Raw genomic sequence first — 25,095 nt, forward strand, 5'->3', positions numbered from 1 at the left:
AAAGGTTAGTGACCTGAAACATTCACTGTTTCCCTCTCCATAGAAGCTGTTTGACCTGCTGAGAGTTTCCAACATTTTCTGTTTTGAGCTCGGATTTCCAGTATCTGCAGTATCTTGTTTCAGGGTCACAGTGGATCAGTTTTCCCTGAATTATCGTTCCCTGTTTAAAGGTGAAGAAGGAGCTTTTAAAGAATGAGACAATAACTGTCCCCCTGTTCGACATGAAACTAAACTCACTGTTAATTCCTCCTCAGTAACAATTGTAAACACAAAGCTTCCAGCCGGGATTGAACCGGGGACTTTCTCATGTAAAGTAAAGGTGATAATCAGTGCACTAGGGAAATGAGTGTGAATCCCCCCCGGACAGAGCGGAACTGACCATCCATCTCTAGCTCTAATTCCCAAACAGAAAATGCTGCCAAGAATCAGCAAGTCAGGCTGAGTCTGTGGCCGCTCTCACCATCTGGAACCGTCACAATGCCCGGCTGATTGACGGCAGATCCGGACCAATAGGAAGAGGGGACGGGACTGGAGAACCGAGCGTGAGCAGCTGGTCCTCCAACCAATCGGAGTGAAGGAGGGGCGGGGATCGACAGCTGTGGCTCCGCGCAGGCGCAGTGTCATTGTACCTGAAGCCCGGGGAGTGCGGGAGCTGGAGGCGGGAAAGGGTGAGTGACAGCCGAGTGCAGGAGAGAAATGGAGTCAGTGTGGACCCGGTCCCAGTTTACATCAAACCGACAGCAGCTGCGGCCTCTTCCGATCTCAGAGCCGGGGTAAGGGCCGCCCTCTGACAGTAATGCCTCTTGTTCACTTTCTGCAGGATATTACACCGGGATTCTCAGACAGGAAACTCAAACCAAACATCACATCAAAACCTCACTGAATCACTCCATCCATCAGGACCAGGACATTATCGGCCTCTGAGTGTAAGTGTTGAGTTCCAGGTCATTACCACTCACTGTGTAAATTTCTTCCTCACATCCTCCCTGTGGGTCTTGCACCAAATCTTAAATCTGTGTCTTGTAATCATTTTACTATCAGCTCTTGTGAATGGCTTTTCTTTATCCACCTTATCTAAACCTACCATTAACTTGCACACCTCGATCAAATCTCCCTTCAACTTACTTGGCACCCTCAGTTTCTCCAGCCACAGTGTCAGGAGTGTATACCATCTACAAGATGCACTGCAGCAACACACCAAGGCTGGTTCGGCAGCACCATCCAAACCCGTGACCTTTAACACTGAGAGTGACAAGGGTAGCAGACGCATGGGAACACCACCACCTGCAAGTTCCCCTCCAAGTCACACACTATCCTGACTTGGAACTATATCGCCGTGTGTCTCGGAGGGGAACTTGGGGGTGATGGTGTTCACATGCACCTGCAACCCTGGTCCTGCTGAGTGGTGGAGGTTGAGTGTTTGGGCATTTCTGTCAGAGTTCTGGTCAAGCTCTTGATACATAAAGTCCCTCTGCTTCTCCCATCTCTCTCTCTCTCGCTCTTTTTCTCTCTCCCTCTTTTTCTCTTTCCCTCTCCTCCCTTGTGGGCCAAAGTCTAGTGTAGGCCCAAACCGCGTGGCAGGTTCCCTGCCCTGAAGGACATTAGTGAACCAGTTGGGTTTTTATGACAATCCAACAGTTTTCATGGTCACTTTTTCCCAGTGCCAGCCCCACAAATTCCCAGATTCATTCAGCTCAATTTCGCAACCTGCCTTTGTGTTTTTGTGGGTTCTCTCTCACTCCCTTTTTTCTGTTGTAATCAATTTCACAGGGTATTAGAAGGGGAGGATTTGCAGTTGGGAAGCTGAAACAAAACAACAGATTAGGATTTGAAAGAGTCTTTGGATTCATCAGGACCTGAAGATCATCAGCCTTTGAACATGGAAGGAAAAAGCATTGTTCACACTGGGAGGAAACTGTGGAAATGTGGGAAGGGACTCAGTTACCCATCCCAGCTGGAAATTCATTGGCGCAGTCACACTGGGGAGAGACCGTTCACCTGCTCCGAGTGTGGGAAGGGATTCACTCGGTTGTCCCACCTATTGACACACCAGCGTGTTCACACTGGGGAGAGGTCAGTCACCTGTTCCGAGTGTGGGAAAGGATTTCCTGGTTTATCCACCCTGCTGAGACACCAGCGGGTTCACACTGTTGAGAGACTTTTCAAATGCCCAGAATGTGGGAAAAGATTCAGTGGGTCTTCCGATCTTCTGAAGCACCAGCTAATTCACACTGGAGAGAGACCATTCACCTGCTCTGACTTTGGGAAGAAATTCACTCAGTTATCTCACCTACTGACACACCAGCGAATTAACAATGGGGAGAGGCCATTCACCTGCTCAGAGTGTGGGAAGGGATTCACTCAGTCATCCCACCTACAGGCACACCAGCGAGTTCACAAGCGACTGCAAGGGTTGGATTCTGCTGTAATTGCTGCTGTTAATCACATTCAGGACTGAACTATGTTCATTCTGACATTTGGGATTTGTTTCTGCTGATGTTAATAATCCCTGTAACTGGGCTGGAGTTTAATATTCTGGATCTATAGTTAATTGTGTTCTCGGGGCTGCAGTGTCCCTTTAAGAACTGCTGTCGTTGATCTTTCCCCATAATTCAGGAACGCTCATCAGAAATTAGTTTACAACAAGATTCTGAACTTGTACTTCAATCTTAAATTGATCTTTGGTACGCATCCTTCAATTCATTTTAATGAGAGTTTCCACTGATTAACATCTCCAGTTAGAAAGCGCTGATTAATCCTTGCTGCCAAGTCTTACTGACTTGTACATTACTCACAGCGACACCTCCATTATCCATCAGAAAGTAGGAGGATGGGAATTGGTGGAGAATCGAGAGTTCCCAAATGTTACCCCTCCCGCCTGGTACAGAAATCCCCTCAGCACGGGAATGGAGACAAGTTCAATCCAAGTAACGGACTGTAAGAAATCACTGCCTAATGACCTTATAAAGCCTTCAGAAATTTATGGAATATTACAGAATCAGCTCACTCTCTCTCTTATGAAGAAAACTTCCATAGCAACTTGCTGGCTGACAAACACAGGACAGGCCTGTTATCTCTGCCAAGGACATGTCTCTAGCACAGGCCCTGAAACATGACACTTCTAACCCTGATATGATTGGAACTCATGATCCATCCGTAAACCAACTGCCTGTGTAAAGGTTAAAACAGTTTCTCGTGAGCACAGAGATATTGACGTGATCCACACTGGCTTCAGCCCAATACCCACACTCTGGCTCACACCAGTTAACCGTTCAGAGGAGACTGTCACCACCAGCTACAGAGACCAGCACTCACTATGCGTCATCCGTCCGTTTGTCCTCCGGACCGGTAAACCTTTCTCACCTGTCACGGGTCGTGTGTTTTCCTGTCTATTTAGCTTACACATCAGATTTAAACTGTTGCTTCTCAATAAACCACTTTAAAATCTCTTCTGAACTTGATCCCTTTTCGGGTCATCTGTGACTCATGGAGCTCAATCTTACAAGAGGTGTTAGGAGTAGAATCACAGTGATCAAGATCATAAACTTGAGAAGCAACAGTCTTAGTTAAACATGAATGAAGAAGTTCCTAAGTGAAGCCGGGAGTATACAATGGCATTGACACATTACAGGGAGTGACAGAAAGTCTCACAGAGAAAACAGGCGGGCCGAGGGTGAGAGATATCCTGGGGATTGGAGAAGAGTGTGACGGGATTACTAGTATATCCTTGACAGGATTTCTAAAGAGGGTCAGAAAGGACAAATTAAGTCGAACAAGGTCCAGAATCAGTTAGAAAATATCCACAAGGTGGATGAAGGTGAACAGAGCTGGAGAATCTTCAAAGTCCCTGCATGAACTTTTGTTTGATCCAGATGTATTTACGACATGTCAATAATTTAGAATTGTGTGAGATGATCAGCAGGTGGGGAGGATGAATCTCAGTTAATAATTATCATATTTTAGTGGAAAAGTTTTGACGTTTATTTTTGGTGGCAGCTCAAGGGTTTGTGTTGCTGATTCTGATAATTCTAGTAGCTTTAGTATGTTATCAATGGTTTGCCATCAAGAAATTAGGAAAACAGACTCAAAGCTTAGAGACAGTGAGGTTAGTCAGAAATCAGTTGTGAGAAGTCAATAAGGATATTCCCTTCTCAAGCTGGGGAAATCTGTAGGAAATCACTGTCTAATAACCTTATAAAATCTCCTGAAATGTATTGAATATTATAGGAATGGCTCTCCCTTCTCCACTGCCCCCCTCTGTCTCTGCTACATACTCCACTCCCAAGCCACCGCCTCCATCGCTCTCCCTGACAACTGTCTGAGGCTGGACCAGTCTGTTTATAGGAACAGTGGAGCAGGAGTAGTCCATTTCGTCCCATCGAACCTGTTCCACCATTCAATAAGTTGAATGTCTTTTCCCCACGTTATCCCCATATCCCTATAAGTAATTGCTCAACCTGCAATTCATTCATTTGTTACCTCTGGACTTAACTCTCCTTACAAACACCCAGCTGGCCTCCCACATTCAGCCTCCCTGTAATCCAGAACTCTGCTTACTCGCAGCAAGTCTTGTTCATCAATCACCCCTGTGCTCACCAACTTACAAAGACTCTGGTTTAAGGAGAATCTCAATTTTAAATTTTTCATCCTTGTTTTCAAATCCCTCCATGGTCTCTCCCTCCGTACTGCTGTAATCTTCTCCAGCCTCACAACCCTCTGAAATATCTATGCTTCTCTAACTTCGGCCTCTTCAGCATTCCTAATTTTAACTGCTCCATCTTTGGTGTCTCCCGCTTCAGCTGCCAAGGCTACCAGCTCTGGAATTTCCCACTTAAACCTCTCCACCTTTAAGATAATCCTTAAAACCTAATTCTTTGAGTAAACTTTTGTGCATCTGCCCTGATATCTCTTCATGTGGCTTAGTGTCAAATGTTGCTTTCTAACACTCCTGTGAAACACCTTGGAGTGTTCTATTACACAATAGAATTAATTAATTAATGTTTCAGGGCGGGCATTATGTGATGGCCAGTGTAAGCTCAGAAGTGGAAGAGAAATGGAATCTAGCACTGGAAAAACAGTTCTTGATTATGTAAGATACTGTGGGAAGTTAAAGCTAGTAAGCCAGCAGCACACGGTTGGGGGTTGGGCAGCGGTGGAAACCTCATTTAGACACAGTCGGAGATTTACCCGAATGGTTGAAGGGATGAGGAATTTTAGTTGTAAGGTTAGTTTGGAGAAACAGGAGTTGTTCTCCTTGGAGCAAAGTAGATTGATGGGAGATTTGATAGAGGTGTGCACATTTATGGTTGGTTTAAAAACTGATGTTCACATTATCTGATTGTAAAAGGATTACAGGCAGAAGGAAGAGTAAAATCCTAAACAGAGCTAAACTCTGATTGTTAGAGACAGAAGGAGTTAGAAAGTGGCAGGGCGGTATTCAGGGAGGGAAGAGGTGAAACAGAGAAATAGATGGAAATAGATTGAGATCTAAAGTAAAGGAATCACACCAGCCGCAGAGTCATGGAACCTCTCACAGATAACAGCATAGCAATTAAAGGTCCAAGTTGTAGGTGAATGGTCAGAACTATTCAGCTCTGAAACAATTTCTGTGTACAGTTTTAAACTCTCCTGCTGGAGCCTGCAGCTGTAAAAATATCAGAGGCACTGGAATCAGAAAAATCTCCCAGTTGAGGAAATACCTGGGGAGCGGGGTGATGTCACCATGTAATTGTCGATGTGTGATGATGTCACCGTGTTATTGTTGATGTGTGATGATGTCACAGACACAAACACAGAACATCTGGGTCTGTGCAAACCAGTGATCACCACATATTATGAAGGATGTCAGGGTCCTTGAGAGGGGGCAGAGGAGATTTACCAGAATGGATCGAGGGATGAGGGATTTTAGTTGTAAGGTTAGTTTGGAGAAACTGGGGTTGTTCTCCTTGGAGCAAAGTAGATTGATGGGAGATTTGATGGAGGTGTACACGTTTATGATTGGTTTAAAAACTGATGTTCATATCATCTGATTGTAAAAGGATTACAGGACACATTTAAGATTTGGGCCAAGATCTACAGTGGGGATGTGAGGAAGACATTTTACACAACGACCTTGGAACTCAATGCTTACACTTAACAGGCCGATAATCTCCGGGGTCTGCGCCTATAATAATTATTATATTATCATGTATTATAATTAATTAGTTATTATTTTTTAATTAACTATTATCTTCACCAAGCCAATGAAGCGCACATCCCGTGAACGAATTTTAAAAATCCCAGTAATGAACTAAGTGAACCTTCTCTGAAATGCCTCCAATTCTATCCCTCCTCAAAAGTATCCAATAACTATGTTATCACATGGTGCAAATGGTAGCAGATAGACCTCGATCTTTCGAATTCTCTCTCTATTTGCTAACAGAATATCCCCCTCCTCAAATTCAGATAAATATTAACTGAGACAAAAACAGAACATACTCCAAAATCCCAGCAGGTCTGGCAGAATCTGTGGAGATAGAAACAATTTTTCAGTTTGTGTTTCAGATTTCCAGCATCCGCAGTATTTTGCTTTTATCGAAAGATGAACTGAGACTCGGTTTCTAATGGCGGCCGGATTACCCACAGCCCCATGCGCCTCAGAAACCGCTCTATCTGCCGCGCGTTGTCCGGGTGGATTGCGCATGCTCGGAGTCTCCTGCTCTCTTTACTTGAGGTTGGTGCCGGAGAGAAGCCGGAAGCGGCGGTTCGTGAGAGTGGAGAATGTTCATTGGTTCAGATTCGGCTCTGGGGCCGCACTCGGGATTTGTAAACCCCGCCCCCCCGACACTGACCTCTCACCTGAAAGCTCACAATGCTCGGCTGATTGACGGCAGCTAGGGACCAATAGGAAGAGGGGGGTAGGACTGGAGGACCGAGCGGGAGCGGCTCGTCCTCCAGCCAATCGGACTGAATGAGGGGCGGGGCGGGGCTGGGGGGTGAAGCATGCGCAGTGTGAGTAATGGTGATGGGGAGACGCTTCTTTGTCGGGTCCTCAATGGGAAAGGGAGTCACCGGCGGGGCGGAGGGAGCGATGGATCCGGCGGGTGGACGGGGCGGCTCCGTAAACATGTTGTGTAAGTAAAAAAACCTGGAAAGGGAGTTCCCGGTCCCTGGGGGACCCTCCCGCCGTTTGCTCCGAGCGAGGCCGCCGCTTCCTCCCAGTGACAGACCCGGGCTGACGGAAAGAGGCCTTTCGGCCCATCGTGTCCCTGCCCGTCATCCATCCCCGATCTCCTCTCATCCCATTTCCCAGCACTTGGCCCGGAGCCCTGTCAGCTCAGGCGTTTCAAATGCTGATCGGAATACTTGTTAAATGTAGTGAGAGTTCCCGCCTCTCCCACCCCCTCAGGCAGTGAGTTCCAGATACCCCCCACCCTCTCAAATCCCCTCTAAACCTCCTGCCCCTTACCTTAAATCTGTGCCCCCTGGTTATTGATCCCTCTGCTAAGGGAAAAAGTTTCTTCCTGTCCACCCTATCTATGTCCTTCATAATTTTGTGCACCTCTATCATGTCCCCCCTCAGCCTTCTCTGCTCAAAGGAAATCAACCCCAGCCTATCTAATCTCTCTTCACAACTGAAACGCTCCAGCCCAGGCAACATCCTGGTGAATCTCCTCTGCACCCTCTCCAGCGCAATCACATCCTTCCTATAGTGTGGTGACCAGAACTGCACACGGTATTCCAGATGTGGCCTTACTAATGTTTTATACAGCGCTGTCATAACCTCCCTGCTCTTTTATTCAGTGCCTTGACAAATAAAGGCATGCCTTCTTAACCACCTTATCTACCTGTCCTGCTGCCTTCAAGGGTCTATGGACATGTACGCCAAGGTCCCTCTGATCCTCTGTACTTCCTAGAGTGCTACCATTCATTGTGTATTCCCTTGCCTTGTTAGTCCTTCCAAAATGCACCACCTCACACTTTTCAGGGTTAAATTCCATTTGCCACTGTTCTGCCCATCTGGCCTGCCCGTCTATTTCATCCTGTAGTCTAAGGTTTTCCTCCTCGCTATTTACCACACCACCAATTTTCATGTCATCTGCGAACTTACTGATCATACTTCCTACGTTTATGTCTAGATCATTAATGTACACTACAAAATGCAAGGGACCCAGCACCGAACCCTGCAGTACACCATTCGTCACAGCCTCCCAGTCACAATAACAACCTTTTACCATCACCCCCTGCCTCCTGACACTGAGCCAATTTTGGATCCGATTTTCCAAATTGCCCTGTGCCCATGGTCTCTAAACTTCTTGACCAGTCTCCCATGCGAGACCTTGTCAAAAGCCTTACTGAAGTCCATGTGGACTACATCAACTGGACTACCCTCATCTACACCCCTAGTCGTCTCCTTGAAAAATTCAATTAAATTTGTTAGACATGATCTCTCTCTGACAAAGCCATGCTGACTATCCTCGATTAATCCTTGCCTCTCCAAGTGGGGATTAATTCTGTCCCTCAGAATGTTTTCCAAAAGTTTCCCTACTACTGATGTTGGACTCATTGGCCCATAGTTCCCTGGTTTATCCCTACCACACTTCTTGAATAATGGTACCACATTAGCTGTGCTCCAGTCCCCTGGCATCTCTCCTGTGGCCACAGAGGATTTGAAAATTAATGCCAGGGCTCCTGCTCCCTTGTCTCCCACAGAAACCTGGGATACGTCTCATCTGGGCCTGCGGATTTATCCACTTTTAAGGCCACAATGGGACCCAGTCTCAGTTACTCTTTGTCCGAATCTGGGGAAGGGAAGGGGAGATTCTCTAAGCACAAGAATTGAAAAATAAGAAAGACCAAGTTCCAGCTCGTACCATTCATACCTTATGCTAACATAGTTATGGGGTAATCTTGAGGATGGATAGAATTGCATTGGAAGCATTTCAGAGAAGGTTCACTCAGTTGATTCCTGGATTGAAAGTGCTGGTTTTTAAAAAAAAATTCATTCACGGCATGTGGGGTTCGCTGGCTGGGCCACCATATATTGCCCATCACTAGTTGGACTTGAGAAGGTGGTGGTGAGCTGCCTTCTTGAACCGCTGCAGTCCATGTGGCGTTGGTACACCCACAGTGCTGTTAGGAAGGGAGTCCAGGATTTTGACCCAGTGACAATGAGGGAATGGCAATATATTTCCAAGTCAGGATGGTGAGTGACTTGCAGGTGAACTTCCAGGTGTTCCCATCTATCTGCTGCCCTTGTCCTTCTAGATGATAGTAGTCGTGGGTTTGGAAGGTGCTGTCAAAGGAGCCTTGGTGAATTCCTGCAATGCACCTTATAGATGGTACACGTTGCTGCTACTGTGCATCCGTGATGGAAGGAGTGAATGTTCGTGAAGCTGGTGCCAGTCAAGTGGGCTGCATTGTCCTGGATGGTGTCAAGCTTCTTGAGAGCTGTGGGAGCTGCACTCATCCAGGCAAGTGGGGAGTATTCCATCATTCTCCTGACTTGTGCCTTGTAGATGGTAGACAGGCTTTGGGAAGTCAGGAGGTGAGTTACTTGTCACAGGATTCCTAGCCTCTGACCTGCTCTTGTAGCCACAGTATTTAAATGGCTAGTCCAATCCAACTTCTGGTCAATTGTAACCCCCAGGATGTTGATAGTGGGGATTCAGTGATGGGAATGTCGTTGTACGTCCAAGGGTGGTGGTTAGATGGCCATTGCCTGGCAGTTGGGTGGCATTAATGTTACTTACCACTTGGCAGCCCAAGTTTGGATATTGTCCAGGTCTGGCTGCATTTGGACGTGGACTGTTTCAGTATCTGAGGAGTCGTGAATGGTGCTGAACATTGTGCAATCATTAGCGAGTATCCCCACTTCTGACCTTATGATGGAAGGAAGGTCATTAATGAAGCAGCTGAAGATGGTTGGGCCGAGGTCACTACCCTGAGGAACTTCTGCAGTGATGTGCTGGAACTGAGCTGATTGACCTCCAACAACCACAACCATCTTCCTTTGTGCTAGGTATGACTCCAACCAGTGGAGAGTTTTCCCCCTGATTCCCGTTGACTCCAGTTTTGCTAGGGTTCCTTGATGCCACACTCGGCCTTGATGTCAAGAGCAATCACTCTCACCTCACCTCAGGTGTTCAGCTCTTTTGTCCACGTTTGAACCAAGGCTGTAATGAGGTCAGGAGCTGAGTGGCCGTGGTGAAACCCAAACTGGGCGTCAGTGAGCAGGTTATTGCTAAGCAAATGCTGCTTGATAGCAATGTTGATGACCCCTTGCATTGCTTTACTGATGATCGAGAGTAGACGAATGTGGCGGTAATTGGACGGGATGTATTTGTCCTGCTTTTTGTGTACAGGATATACCTGGGCAATTTTCCACACAGCCGGGTAGGGTAGATGCCAGCGTTGTAGCTGTGCTGGAACAGCTTGGCTAGGCATGCGGCAGGTTCCGGTGCACAAGTCTTCAGTACTATTGCCGGAATATTGCCAGGGCCCATAACCTTTGCAGTACCCAGTGCCTTCAAGCCATTTCTTGATATCACGTGAAGTGAATCGAATTGGCCGAAGACTGGCATCTGTGAATCGATCATCCACTCGGCACTTCTGGCTGAAGATTGTAGCAAATGCTTCAGTCTTATCTTTTGCACTGATGTGCTGAGCTCCTCCATCATTGAGGATAGGTATATTTGTGGAGCCTGCTCCTCGAGTGAGTTGTTTAATTATCCACCACCATTCACGACTGGATCCGATCCGTTGGTGTGGGATCACTTAGCGCTGCCTATCACTTGCTACTTATGCTGTTTGGCTTGCAAGTAGTCCTGTGTTGTAGCTTCACCAGGTTGACACCTCAGTTTTAGGTGTGCTTGATGCTGCTCCTGGCATGCCCTCCTGCACTCTTCATTGAACCAAAGTTGATCCTCTGGCTTGATGATAATGGTCGAGTGGGGGATATGCCGGGCCATGTGGTCACAGATTATGTTCGAGTACAATTCTGCTGCTACTGATGGCCCACAGCACCTATTGGATGCCCAGTTTTAAGTTGCTAGATCTGTTCGAAACCTATCTCATTTTACACAGTGGTTGTGCCACACAGCACAATGGAGGGTATCCTCAATGTGAAGGAGGGACTTCGTCTCCACAATGACTGTGCAGTGATCAACTGCATCCAACTGATGCTGTCATGGGCAGATGTATCTGTGACAGGCAGGTTGGTGAGGATGAGGTCAAGTATGTTTTTCCCTCTTGTTGGTTCCCTCACCGCCTATGTCATTTAGGACCCAGCCAGCTCGGTCAGTAGTGGTGCTACCGAGCCACTCTTGGTGATGGACATTGATGTCCCTCACCCAGAGTACTTTCTGTGTCCTTTCCACCTGCAGTGCTTCCTCCAAGTAGTGTTCAACATGGAGGAGCACTGATTCATCAGCTGAGGGAGAGAAGTATGTGGCAATCGGCAGGAGATTTCCTTGCCCATGTTTGACCTGATGCCGTGAGACTTCATCAGGTCCGGAGTCGATGCTGAGGACCCCCAGGGCAATTCCCTCCCGACTGTATACCACAGTGCTGCCAACTCTGCTGGGTCTGTCCTGCCGGTGGGACAGGACATACCCAGGGATGGCGATGGTGGAGTCTGGGACATTATCTGTAAGATATGATTCCGTGAGGATGACTACGTTGGGCTGTTGCTTGACTAGCCTGTGAGACAGCTCTTTCGGCACTCACCCCCAGATGTTAGTAAGGAGGACTTTGCAGGGTCGACAGGGCCTAGGTATATGCTGGGTGGTCCATCCAGTTTCATTCCTTTTTTGTGACTCAGTGGTGGTTTTATCCAATTGAGTGTCGCGCTTGGCCATTTCAGAGTCAACCACATTGCTGTGGCTCTGGAGTCACATCTAGGCCAGACCAGGTAAGGACAACAGATTTCCTTCCCTAAAGGGCATTAGCGAACCAGATGGGTTTTTACAACAATAGTTTCATGGTCATCATTAGACTTTGAATTAGGTTTTTATAAAATTCAAATTCCAACATCTGCTGTGGGATTCGAACCTGGGCCTCTGGATTACTCGTGTAGTGACAATGCCATTAATCCATCACCTCCTCCCTACTGGGGGTGATGTGCAGCATTGCGCACGTGTGTCCGCCATCTTTTTAGGGGAAATGTGCAGCTGTTGTGATCAAATCTGGAGCAATTAAAATTTCAAGTCAGGAATATGGAATTAGAGGAAGTGACGATATCTCAGAGGGTTGTGAGGCTGGAGGAGATTACAGAGATAGGGAGGGGTGAGACCATGGAGGGTTTTGAAAGGATCAGAAGCTTAAAATTTAGGTTCTCCTTAACCCCAACCCTTTGTAGGTCAGTGATGATGTGGATGTATGGTTGGAAGCTCATCTTGGGGTGAAATATTTCACCATGGCTGTGAACAATCTGGTTCAGTCTCAGACAGTTGTCAGGGAGAGGGATGGAGTCAGTGTCTGGGGAGTGGAGTTTGTCGCGGGGACTGAGGACAATGGCTTCAATCTGCCCAATATTTAAATGCAGGAAATTTCTGCTCATTTCGTACTGGATGTTAGACAAGTCAGGACAGTGTGTGACTTGGAGGGGAATTTGGAGGTGATGGTGTTCACATACACCTGCTACCCTAGTCCTGCTAGGTGATGGAGGTTGAGGGTTTGGGAAATTCTGTCAATGTTCTGGTCAAGTTCCAGATATATAAAATCCCTCTGCTTTACCTGGTACCTCTCCCGCCTCTATCTCTCTTTCACTCTTCCCATAGAAGCCAGAGTTTTGCTTATACCCAGACTGAGTGGCAGGTTCCCTTCCCTGAAGAACATTAGTGAACCAGTTGGGTTTTTATGACAATCCATCAGCTTTAACAGTCCCTTTTCCCTGTGCCGGCCCCACAAATTACCTGATTCATTCAGCTCAATTTCACAACCTGCCTTTGTGTTTTTGTGGGTTCTCTCTCACTCCCTTTTTTCTGTTTTAAATCAATTTCACAGGGTGTTAGAAGGCGAGGATTTGCAGTCGGGAAACTCAATCCAAACATCACATCAGGATCTGATGCAGTCGCCCAATTTATCGTAACCTGAATGTCGTTGGATTTTGAACATGGAAGGAAAAAACACCGTTCACAGTGGGGAGAAACCGTACACGTGTTCTGTGTGTGGACGAGGCTTCAGCCGATCATCTTGCCTGTCAGAACATAAATGCAGTTACAATGGGGAGAAACCATGGAAATGTGGAGACTGTGGAAAAGGATTCAATTACCCATCTGACCTGGAAACACATTGGCGCAGTCACACTGAGGAGAGAACGTTCACCTGCCCTGAGTGTGGGAAGGGATTCACTACCTCCTCCCACCTGCTGACACACCAGCGAGTTCACACTGGGGAGAGACCATTCACCTGCCCTGACTGTGGGAAGGGATTCATTGATTCATCCAACCTGCGGAATCACCTGGAAATTCACACTAGCCAGAGGCTGTTCACCTGCTCCGAGTGTGGAAAGAGATTCATTCAGTCATCCCACTTGCTGAAACATCAGCGAACTCACAGTGGGGAGAGACCTTTTAAATGTCCAGACTGCGGGAAGTGCTATAAAAGCTCCAGAGACCTGATGTCCCATCAGCGAGTTCACACTGACGAGAGACCTTTGAAATTCCCAGACTGCGGGAAGTGTTTTAAAAGTTCTGGGGAAGTGATGTTCCATCAACGTGTTCACACTGATGAGAGACCATTCAGGTGTTCTCACTGTGGGGCTGGGTTCAGGCGATCATCTAACCTCACTGTACACCAGCGAGTTCACACTGGGGAGAGGCCGTTCACCTGCTCCGAGTGTGGGAAGAGATTCACTCGGTCATCCTACCTGCTGACACATCAGCGAGTTCACACTGGGGAGAGACCGTTCACCTGCTTTGAGTGTGGGAAGGGATTCGCTATGTCATCCACCCTGCTGAGGCACCAGCGAATTCATACCGGGGAGAGACCGTTCACCTGCTCCAAATGTGGGAAGAGATTCACTCAGTCATCCCACCTGCTGACACACCAGCGAGTTCACATGGAACTACAGTGGTTGGATTTTGCTGTTAATCACATCCAGGACTGAATCATGTTCACTGGGGTCTGTTTCTGCTGATAATAAACTCAAGCCCAGTTATAGGGGTTGATATTGTGAATATAAGTCAAATAACTCAGCTCTGTATCAAACGTACATTATTAAACATATTAATTAAGAGCAGGAGTAGGCCATTCGACCCCTTGATCCTACTCAGCCAATCAATAAGATCATGGCTGATCTGATTGTGGCTTCAACTCCACAAGGAGCCGATCCCCGATAACATTTACTCCCTTAGCAGTAACAGGAAAGTGCTGTGTAAGCAGGCTAAGTTCTTGTTTTCTTGCAGTTTAGACAGGGTAAATTCACTCTCTGTTGTGAGAGCTGAGTAGTTAATTCGCTAATTGGTTGAATCTGGTTATTCTAGCCCCTGTTCAGTTGGCTATAAATACAGGCCTCTTCAGAGCAGCTAAGGCAAACGAGTGCATAATTGGAGTTTGGTGAGAGGGGGAGTTCGGTGAAGTGGATGGAGGAGATGCTCATTTCCTTTTTTTTTATCTTTCTCACACTGTTGGAATTGGTTCTTGCTCTACTACAGGGAAAGGAGCTAGCTGTTTGGTGAGTAACTGGTGTGTGGTTAAGGCCTATTCTATTCTTAAGGTTTAAAATAGTATTCAAATTGGAGGTAAAGTTAATAAATATATTAGAAAGCATTATAAATAGGTGATTAATATAATTGAGTAATTATTTAAAACACATTAAAGATGGCAGGACAGGTGATGTGTCAATCACAGAATTATTATGGCACAGAAGCCGCAGATGCTACAAACCTTCCTCAAGCCCTAAAAATATCCATTGGCCATTACCCTCTGTTTCCTATTACTCATCCAATTTTGTATCCACGTTGCCACTGTCCCTTTTATTCCATGAGCAATAAGTGTGGCGCTGTATCAAATGCCTTTTGAAAGTCCATATGCACCACATCAACAGCATTAACCTCATCAACCGTCTCTGTTACCTCTTCAAAAAACTCCAGCAAGTTAGTTAAACATGATTTCCCCTTTTGAAATCCATGCTGGCTCTGCCTCATCAACCCACATTTTTCCATGTGACTGCTAATTCTATCCCGTATAATTATCTCTAGAAGCTTCCCAAGCACTAAGTTAAACTGATTGGTCTGTAATTGCTGGGCTTATCCTTACAACCTTTTTTGAACAAGGGCATAATGTTTGCAATTCTCCAGTCCGCTGGAACCTCCTCTGAGCCTAGGGAAGACTGAAAGTTTATGGCCAATGCCCTTGCAATTTCCACTCTTACTTCCTTCAATATCTTTGGTTGCATCTCATCCGGTCCCGGTGCCTTGACAACCTTAAGTACTGACAGTTTATCCAACACTTCCTCCTTATCAATTTTGAATCCTTTTAGTGACAAAATTTCCTCCTCTATCACCGTGGCCTTGGTAGCATCTGCTTCCTTGGTAAAGACAGATGCAAAGTATTAATTTAACACCTCGGCCATGCCTATTGCCTCCCTGTGCAAATTCCCTTTTTAGTCCCTGATCAGTCCTATTTTCCTTTGACCATCCTCTTACTATTTTTGTCTCAATAGGAGACTTTGGGATTCCCCTTTGTCTAGGCTACCAGCCTTCTCTCATAATCCCTCTTTGTTTCTCTTATTTGCTTTCTCAACTCCCCTCTGAACCTTCTGTATTTAGCTTTGTTCTCTTTTGTATTTTTTACATGACACCTGTCATAAGCACACTTTTTCTACTTAATCTTGATTTCTATCTCCTTTTTCATCCAGTCAGCTCTAGATTTGTTTGCCCTACCTTTCCCTTTGGAGGAATTATACCTTGACTGTGCATGAACCATTTCTTCTTTGAAGGTAGCCCATTGTTCAGCTGCAGTTTTTCCCACCAACCTTTGGTTCTAGTCTATCCAACCCAGCTCCGTTCTTGCCCCATTGAAGTCTGCTCTCCCCCTGTTAATAATTCCTACTCTGAATTACACATTGTCCTTTTCTAACATCATCCTAAATCTATAAAAACAAAAAGCTAAAAGCTACTGCGGATGCTGGAAATCCAAAACAAAAACAGAATTACCTGGAAAAACTCAGCAGGTCTGGCAGCATCGGTGGAGAAGAAATCAGTTAACGTTTCGAGTCTTCATTCGGTCATGAAGACTCGAAACGTTAACTTATTTCTTCTCCACCGATGCTGCCAGACCTGCTGAGTTTTTCCAGGTAATTCTGTTTTTGTTTTGGATCATCCTAAATCTTACTATACAATGATCACTGTCTCCTAAATGTTCCCCCACTGACACTTGATCCACTTGGCCCACCTCATTTCCAAGAATCAGGCCCAACAGTGCATCCTTTCTTGTTGCACTGGACACACACTGCTGTAGAAAATTCTCCTGAACACACTCTAGGAAATCTTGGTCCTCTCCACCCTTTACACTACCATTGTCCCAGTCTACATTCGGGTAATTAAAGTCCCCCATTATAATTACTCTATGATGTCTGCATCTCTAATTTCCCTGAAGATTTGTTCCTCTGCATGCTTCCCAGTGGTCTATCGACACCAAAGAACGTAATTGCACATTATTTGTTCCTTAGCTCTAGCCAAATTGATTCTGTCCTTGAACCCTCTGGGACATCCTCTTTCTCCAGCATTGCAACGCTCTCCTTAAACAATACTGCCAGCCTTCCACCTTTTCTTCCTTTTCTATCTTTTCTGAACATCTTTTACCCGGGAATATTTAACACCCTGTCCTGCCCTTCCATGAGGCAGGTTTCTGTTATCGCCACAACATCATATTTCCACATGGCAATCTGCGCTTGTAACTCCCCAATCTTATTTACTATATTCCATGCATTCACAAACATGCACACTAACCCTGATTTAGTCTTTATGACTTTCCCCCTTACTCCGACTCCAACTATTAACTGTTGATTCTATTTTCTCATGCTATCGGTCTCTCCCCGTATTTTGTGCACCCTGGTATTCCTCTCTAATACTCTCTCCTGGTTCCCACACCCCTGCCAAGTTAGTTTAAAGCCCCCGCCCCAATGGCACTAGCAAAACACCCTGCAACAAGCTCAGTCCCGGCTCTGTTCACGTGCAACCCGTCCGGCTTGTACAGGTGCTATTTTCACCAGAGCCAGTCCCAGTGTCCCAGGAATCTAAAGCCCTCCCTCCTGCATCATCTTTCCAGCCACACATTCATCTGTCTTATCCTCCTATTTCTGTACTTATTTGCACGTGGCACTGGGAATAATCCAGAGATGACTACATTTGAAGTCCTGCTTGTTAGTTTTTGACCTAATTTTCTACCCTCCATAAATTGAGTTCATCCAAGACTGCTGCCCGTGTCTTAACTCATGGCAAGTACCAATCCTCTATCTCCCACGTACTTGCTGACCCATTTTGGCTCCGTGTCAAGAAATGTCTTTATTTTAAAATTCTCATCCTTGTGTTCAAATCCCTACATGCCCTATCCCTATCTCTGTGTCCTTCTCAAACCCCACAATATCTCTGCTCCTCTAATTCTGGCCCCTTGTACATTCCCAATCAGAATGGCTCCACCATTGGTGATCGTGGTTTCAGTAACTGAGGTCCCAAGCTCTCGAATTCCCTCCCTAAACCTCTCCGCCTCGATCTCACTTTCCTCCTTCAAGACCCTTCTTAAAACCTACCTCTTTGACCAAGTTTTTGGTCATCTGACCTAATCTCTCCTTATGTGGGTCAGTGTCATATTTTGTTACATAATTCTCCTGTGCGATGTTTATGTTGAACTGCTATATAAATATAAGTTGTTGTTGTAGTAGTCCATACATAGAAAGAGACAAACTCCTCTTGTATATTTCACCCTGATATTTTTTTCTCTGGAACATTTTATTATGAAGCTACACAACTGATGTGAATTAAATTTGTGATGGTAAAAATATATTCACCCCGTCAGGGAACTGAACTGCGTTGACCCACACAGAGGAACACACAACAGACATATACACTGACAGTGACAGAGTCCTAAGGAGAGACAAACAGCCAGAAAACAAGGATGTCACCAACCTGGCCAATTATTGTTCCATTTCAGACTGCAAATTTAATGAACGTTTGGGATGAATGGAAATAAGAAACACAGGGAATTTGGAGGGTTTTTATTCCATTTAACCGATAACTAATTCTGCGATTGGTTATAATGATGAGAAGAGGAGTTGACAGGTTTCCAACCTGCGTGAGGAGAACCCACTGGATTTCAAACCCATCGCCTTAACCACTCGGCCGCAACTACTTGGGAAGGATGATAGAATGGATACGGAGTGTTACAGAGAAAAACGGTATTCGGTCAATCCAGTCTGTGCCCTTCCCCCACCCTTTCCTGGTCACCTGTAATTTACTGTCTCTGTCTCTCCTCATTCTCCCAACCGAATGAAACACTGTACAGCTCAGCTGCCCCTTGCCCACATGATGAACTTTCTGGAACAACCTAGCAGAGCAAACCACCCAAAACTTTAGTAGTGGTGGGATTCAAACCCACACCTCCAAAGAGACAAGATCCTCACTCCAGTACCATACACTGCTCGGCCACATGACCACGTTCACATCTGGAACATTCAAAATGAGTAATAAAATCATGAAAGATGTTTTGTTGTTGTGAGCTGTGTTATTTGGTAGAATTAGAGCGAAGTGTGGGATTGAGCCAGAGCTTAAGTCACCCACTTAAAGGACTGGAAGAGGGGGAATCTTGTCACGAATGTAGAGTTGTGATGTGGTAGATTTTGTAAAAACAAGCTAATATTTCTTTTAAATGGGCGCAAGGAACGTTAAAAATAGCTGCTAAAGGTCACCTGACCTTTTACAACTGCAATATTTGCCAAGCTTCTAGAAGGCTTCAAGTAAATTGAAAAGGGACCTACCCAGATATGTGACAACATTTGAAATCCAAGGCACGTTTCCACAAGAGGAAACTCATTGACAGTGGTTTCCCTGGAGGTGTGAATAGCTCTTTCCCATCTCACCAAACCTCCCAAAATGGGAATCATTCAAGTTAATGAAAATATTAACTTTTGTATTAACACTTTTTCTTTAATTTAAGCCTTTTTGGTGACATTTTTACTAAATTTGGAATCCACTGTCCCTCTTTGCTCTTCCTTTGCAATGTAAACCAATGTGGATTTGTTTCCAGTCTTGTCATTTCAAAAGGGTCCGGTCCATATTCAATAAAATGTTTGTTGCTGGCTTCCTGTTCTTTCTTCCTCCTAATGTCACGATGTGAGTCTAGTTCTTAATCTGTTCCTTGTCTCTCCCATGTATCAGATTTTGCAATGTTTACATCGGATTACATAAACAGCATTGTTGTTCACATTTTTGATTCTGTAGTTTATAGAGGTGTTTTCCCTGTGTTGAATTTTTGTCTTGTTTTCAGGACTTTTAAGTGCTTAAATGTTATACAGTTTCTATTCCCACAATTTGTTGTGGTTTGTGTGCTCACCTTGCTGCTAACAAAAAGATCCTTTTGGTTTTTATTCCTTCTAAAGGCTGTTATTATATTGGTTTAGTGAGTTGATTCCTTCATTTAAGTTTTCAAAATTATTTTTAATTACTTTCTTTACACGTAGGGTCTTATTGCAATATCCCATAATAAGTGGTATTTTTGGGGCCTAATCTATTTAATCTTGGAGGGTTGTCTAATTCTTTCCAAAAATTGGATTTGATATGTTTAAGGAAACTTTTGGCATATCCCCTCTACCACAACGCAGTGAATAAGGTATTGACTACACTGTGAAATCTACCTGTTCTGTACAAATACCATGGAATCGCAGCAGTTATGAAATCACTAATCCATGGAAGGTGTGTTTAACATGGTGTCTTTTGAATATAGTAGGGTGCGCGTGTCTGTTGGTTTGAAGAAAACCTTTGTTGCCAATGTGTTTTGTGTTATCTTCTTGTGTTAGTTTGAACTCTGTGGTGTCTAAGAAATTCATTTTATTTCTGTATTTATTGTTTCAATCTGGTTAGGGACCAGTAACTTTTTGTTTAAAGTAGACAATATTTGAAATCTCAAGGACTAACTAAGAGAATAAAATTACAAGCTTCCATGGTTTTAAACAAACAAGTTAAATTTTATTATACAAAGTCAGAAAAATAAAACAATTGGCAATATGTATCTTATACTCTAACATTCAGAATTAACATGAGAAAAATATGAAGTAACAGGCAACTGTGGTCAAACATAATGCACTGCACATTAAACAGCAGACAACCGAGACAGATCCCACAGATTTCTCAGCAACCCACCCAGATGTCAGTATTCACTGTGAGTCACACAATCTCGTGAAAACTCCATCTCCCTCACAAGGGTCTCCACTTTCAAGAATCTAGCCCCTCACATCCCTCAAAGCTGCTCTGACTCAGATTGCCTCAACAACTGCACACCTCCCAATGGTTCAATCTCTTCTCCTGAGCCCGCGCTGCCTGTCCCACTCTGGACTCGTGCTGGAACTCCCAGGGAATTCTGGAACTCCTAGTCCTCAGTCTCCAGCCAGAAAACATCACAGAGAGACAGATAAGTTTCTTAAAATTGCTGTTACTTTGATTTTGATAGTCAGATAGTGATTGTTTGTACAGATTCCTCCCGTCCTGTCTCCGTATGGGACCAAACTCCTCACGTATCATCTAGAAATCTGTAATAACATAATGGTAGCTTGGAACATTCTTTGAAAACACTCTCTTCCCATTCCCCCACACATTTATATATTAACATGGGGGGAGGGGCAGGGGTGTGCAAATTTTTTGCGAGCGGCTATATCTTTAATTTGAAGATTGTATTCTCCATCTGAATTCAAAGTTTTTTGTTAGTCCCAGATATAATAATCAGATTATGGCTTTGCCTGGTCTATGAGATTGTGGAAATTTATTCAAGATGTTTTGGATGACTGGAATCCCTCTGTTTCTATGTTGCTTTCCAAACTCTCAATTTCCATTGTGAAGAGTGTGCTGTCGGGAGGGTGAGGTGAGGGATTTTTCTGAGCGGTAAGTATCCTTAATGTAATTGGGTAATATTGATCTGGGAGGCAGGGTTCAAAAATGAATCAGTGTGTTCTGCCATTCTGTATGATTCACTGCCACAGCCTGTAATGATTGAAATTTGGAGGATTTCTCATGATACCATCAGGTGTCCAGGTGTTTATGTATTTTGTAAAATGTCCTTGGTTGCGGCTGCTGTCCCTTTAGGTATTCCATCTGTTTTCGATTCATGTAGTTGGAATCTTTAAGTTCTGTTACTCTGTCCTTAACTTCTTTTTGTCTCTGTTGATACATGGACTTAGTTCACTTGGTGCAGTAATCTGTCTTGTTGAGTTGTCTGTTTGCTTTAGTAAGGTTTTGTTGTCTGTCCATAACTATGTTACTGCCTTTGTCTGCTGGTTTTATGACAATATATGTATTGACTTTTAATTCTCTGATCGCTTGTCTTTCTCTCCTCATGAGGTTTTGTTTACCCTTTACATCGGAGATTCTCTCGATTCCTGAGTTGCTTTGATGAAGTTAGATATTTCAGTGTTCATTTCATTCTCTGGAGGAATCCAATCTGATCTGTGTAGTGAACTTGGCCTATCTGAAATTGAGTAATCAGAAAAGTCGTCTTGTGTGATTTGTTGGGTAGGTCTCCACCCGGGTGTTGTGGTTGGTGAGCTGGATGATCCGTATTGGCATTTGCATTTCTCTGTCACCCAGAACCCGGAGTCTTGACCCACACAGGACCAGTTTGTTATTTGTGTTTCTCTGTCACCCTGAACCCGGAGTCTTGACCCACACAGGCCCAGTTTGTTGTTTGTGTTTCTCTGTCACCCTGTACCCGGAGTCTTGACCCACACAGGACCAGTTTGTTGTTTGTGTTTCTCTGTCACCCTGTACCCGGAGCCTTGACCCACACAGGACCAGTTTGTTGTTAATGTTTCTCTGTCACCCTGTACCCGGAGTCTTGACCCACACAGGACCAGTTTGTTGTTTGTGTTTCTCTGTCACCCTGTACCCGGAGACTTGACCCACACAGGACCAGTTTGTTGTTTGTGTTTCTCTGTCACCCTGTACCCGGAGACTTGACCCACACAGGACCAGTTTGTTGTTTGTGTTTCTCCGTCACCCTGTACCCGGAGTCTTGACCCACACAGGACCAGTTTGTTGTTTGTGTTTCTCTGTCACCCTGTACCTGGAGACTTGACCCACACAGGACCAGTTTGTTGTTTGTGTTTCTCCGTCACCCTGTACCCGGAGTCTTGGCCCACACAGGACCAGTTTGTTGTTTGTGTTTCTCTGTCACCCTGTATCTGGAGTCTTGACCCACACACGACCAGTTCGTTGTTGGTGTCGGGGTCTTCATGGCCTCGCACGACTCATTTTTGCTTTTCCAGGGATCAAAACCATGAGACACGAACTCTTCGCTAGTCCCATTGTGGTCTGTGAGAGGGTAAACTCCTCGCCAGTCCCTTGTTGGGGGTCTGCTGTTTGGGATTAATCACTGTTGGGTGACGTGTTATGTCCAGCGACCTCGTGGATCCCATTGAGACACCCAGGGCCGTGCCATCAGAACCTCGTCCTTGTGGCTGGGGTGGATTTCCTGCAAGATGAGGGACTCCATGGTTTGGACCAAGCTCACGGCTGGTCCGACATGCATTTCCCACATTACACAGGGACTACACTTCAAAAAGACTTCACTGCCTGTAAAGCACTTTGGAACATCCTGAAGCTGTGAAAGGTGCTATATAAATGCACATCTTCCATTAACAAAGGAGAGAAGGACCAAGGCCAGAAAAGTCATTAACAGAACATCAATCAGTCTCCTCTTTTCTTAGAGAAATCATGGACTCGAGCACTGTGTATTTGACACTAAGCTGATTTATTTAACCTTTATCCAGAATATTAAACTCCAGCCCAGTTACCGGGATTATTAACATCAGCAAAAACAAACCCCAACTGTCAGAATGAACATGGTTCAGTCCTGGATGTGATTAACAGCAGAATCCAACCCCTGCAGTCACTTGTGAATACACTGGTGTGTCTGCAGGGTGGATGAATGACTGAATCCCTTCCCACACACGGAGCAAGTGAACGGCCTCTCTCCAGTGTGAACTCGCTGGTGTTTCAGCCGGAGGGATGGGTGAATGAATCCCTTCCCACACATGGAACACGTGAATGGCCTTTCTCCAGTGTGAACTCGCTGGTGTGTCAGCAGATCCACTTTGCTTTTATAGCTTTTCACACAGTCAGAACATCTAAAAGGTCTCTTTTCAGAGTGAACACGCTGATGTGAAGTGAGCTGGGTTAGTTGAGTGAATCCCTTCCCACACTTGGAGCAGGTGAATGGTTTCTCCCCAGTGTGAATTCTCTGATGTATCAACAGAATCTTTCTGCTTTTAAAGCAATTTTCACAGTCAGAACATTTAAAAGGTCTCATGTCAGAGTGAACAAGTTGATGTGAAGTGAGGGTACTTAACTGAGTGAATCCCTTCCCACACTTGGAGCAGGTGAACGGCCTCTCTCCAGTGTGAACTCTCTGGTGTCGCAGCAGGTTGGATAACTGAGCGAATCCCTTCCCGCAGTCAAAGCAGGTGAACGGCCTCTCCCCAGTGTGAACTCGCTGGTGTATTAGCAGATTCTTTTTGCTTTTAAAGCTCTTCTCACAGTCGCTACATTCAAAAGGTCTCATGTCTGAGTGAACAAGTTGGTGTGAAGTGAGGTTAGTTAGTCGAGTGAATCCCTTCCCACACTCAGAACAGATAAACGGTCTCTCCCCAGTGTGAATGCGTCGATGAGTTTCCAGCTCAGAGGGGGATCTGAATCTCTTCCCACAGTCCCCACAGTTCCACGGTTTCTCCATGGTGTCGATGTTCCTGTGCCTCTCCAGGTTGGATAATCAGTTGAGTTCTTGTCCACACACAGTACACTTGCACAGTTTCTCCCTGCTGTGCATGGTGAAATCTTTGTTTCAGGTGGTGTAACAGGTTAAAACACGTTCTACATTCAGTTCACTGGAACACTCTCACTCCGGTGTGTGTGTGTGTGTCTCGGTGTTTTTCCAGTCACACTGATGTTTCAAATCTTTACCCACAGACAGAACAGACAAATATATCTACTTTCACAGTCAATGTCCGATGATATTCAGGTCTTGATGAATCGAGTGATGCGGTCAGATCTTGATGTGATGTTTGGTTTGGTTTGGATGAAAATCATCTCCCTCTTCTCCCCTGTAAAAGGAGTTTACAAAAACCATCACTGTAAGTACAGGATAGAAATTCAAAACAGACAATTCAAGTTTCTTTGGGACATTCTTTCCCCAAACATGTGGTCCAATCAAACTAAAAGAAGCTCAAATCAGCAACAAAGTCCCAACAAAAGCAAAGGGAACCTCCCTAACTAAACCAGAATGTTGTTTCAAGTGTCTATGAGACACTCTGTACCCTGAGGTGCCTACTGGATGTGGGAGGTATCAAGTGTACCAGTGGACACCGCGTGTTCCCTTTCCAGGGACACCCGGGCACGGACAAGACCATGGAAGAGAGGTTGGCAGCCAGTGTGACCACCCCCAGGTGTGTCACCCATCCTGGATCTGCAAATTTCTGTTTTAACCGGGCCCATGAACAGTTTCAGGAGAAGATTCTCTGACTTACCCACTCCCCCTCCACACTGGTCAGACAAAGATTCAGAGAATGGGACAGCAGTGACACCAAAGGTTGAGGATCATCCCCTTCAGGTAACTATACAGGGGCTGCAACCTCTCCGCCCGAATAGAAACAAGGCCCGTGGACTCCTCTACGCTTCAAACATCACCTGCAGCCTGAAAGTGGGTAAAGCTGTTGAAAAACCTGTTGCCCAGGTAGTGTATTTTCCTGGCACTTGGACCCGGTTGGGAACAGGCACGCCGAAGCCCCGCCCAATGTGGCGTCATCAAGATATATGCGCATGCGCTCTAATCCCCGCCGAAACAAGATGGCGGCCGTTAATCTGGGTCTCGTCTCGGTTAAAAGCCCCGGAGCTGCAAGCTCAGGACCTGCAG

The 25,095-nt window shown here is 45.4% G+C and overlaps 3 protein-coding genes across 5 annotated transcripts in view; 2 read left to right on the plus strand and 1 right to left on the minus strand.

Moving 5' to 3' along the window:
- Positions 1–25,095, plus strand: part of LOC144698497 (uncharacterized) — a 757,701-nt gene that overhangs the window by 390,011 nt on the left and 342,595 nt on the right. The window lies entirely within an intron of this gene.
- LOC144697993 (uncharacterized) overlaps positions 1–25,095 on the minus strand; it is a 90,014-nt gene that overhangs the window by 50,355 nt on the left and 14,564 nt on the right. The window contains 1 exon segment of the mRNA XM_078569943.1: positions 23,093–23,920. Coding sequence (XP_078426069.1) covers positions 23,093–23,920 — 828 coding nt within the window.
- LOC144697488 (uncharacterized) lies at positions 6,550–18,462 on the plus strand. Of its 3 annotated transcripts, XM_078569480.1 has the most exons (3): positions 6,991–7,112; positions 12,985–14,106; positions 18,221–18,462. In XM_078569480.1, exon 2 carries the CDS (start codon positions 13,094–13,096, stop codon positions 14,087–14,089), a length of 996 nt encoding a protein of 331 aa, XP_078425606.1. In that variant the 5' UTR covers positions 6,991–7,112; positions 12,985–13,093; the 3' UTR covers positions 14,090–14,106; positions 18,221–18,462. The 3 variants fall into 3 exon arrangements, with proteins under 3 accessions (XP_078425607.1, XP_078425606.1, XP_078425605.1); XM_078569481.1 differs by lacking the exons at positions 6,991–7,112; positions 18,221–18,462 and adding an exon at positions 6,550–6,712 and having other exon boundaries at positions 12,985–14,794; XM_078569479.1 differs by lacking the exon at positions 18,221–18,462 and having other exon boundaries at positions 12,985–14,794.

Source organism: Cetorhinus maximus, chromosome 23 (assembly GCF_964194155.1).
Source record: "Cetorhinus maximus chromosome 23, sCetMax3.hap1.1, whole genome shotgun sequence".
NCBI lineage: Eukaryota > Metazoa > Chordata > Chondrichthyes > Lamniformes > Cetorhinidae > Cetorhinus > Cetorhinus maximus.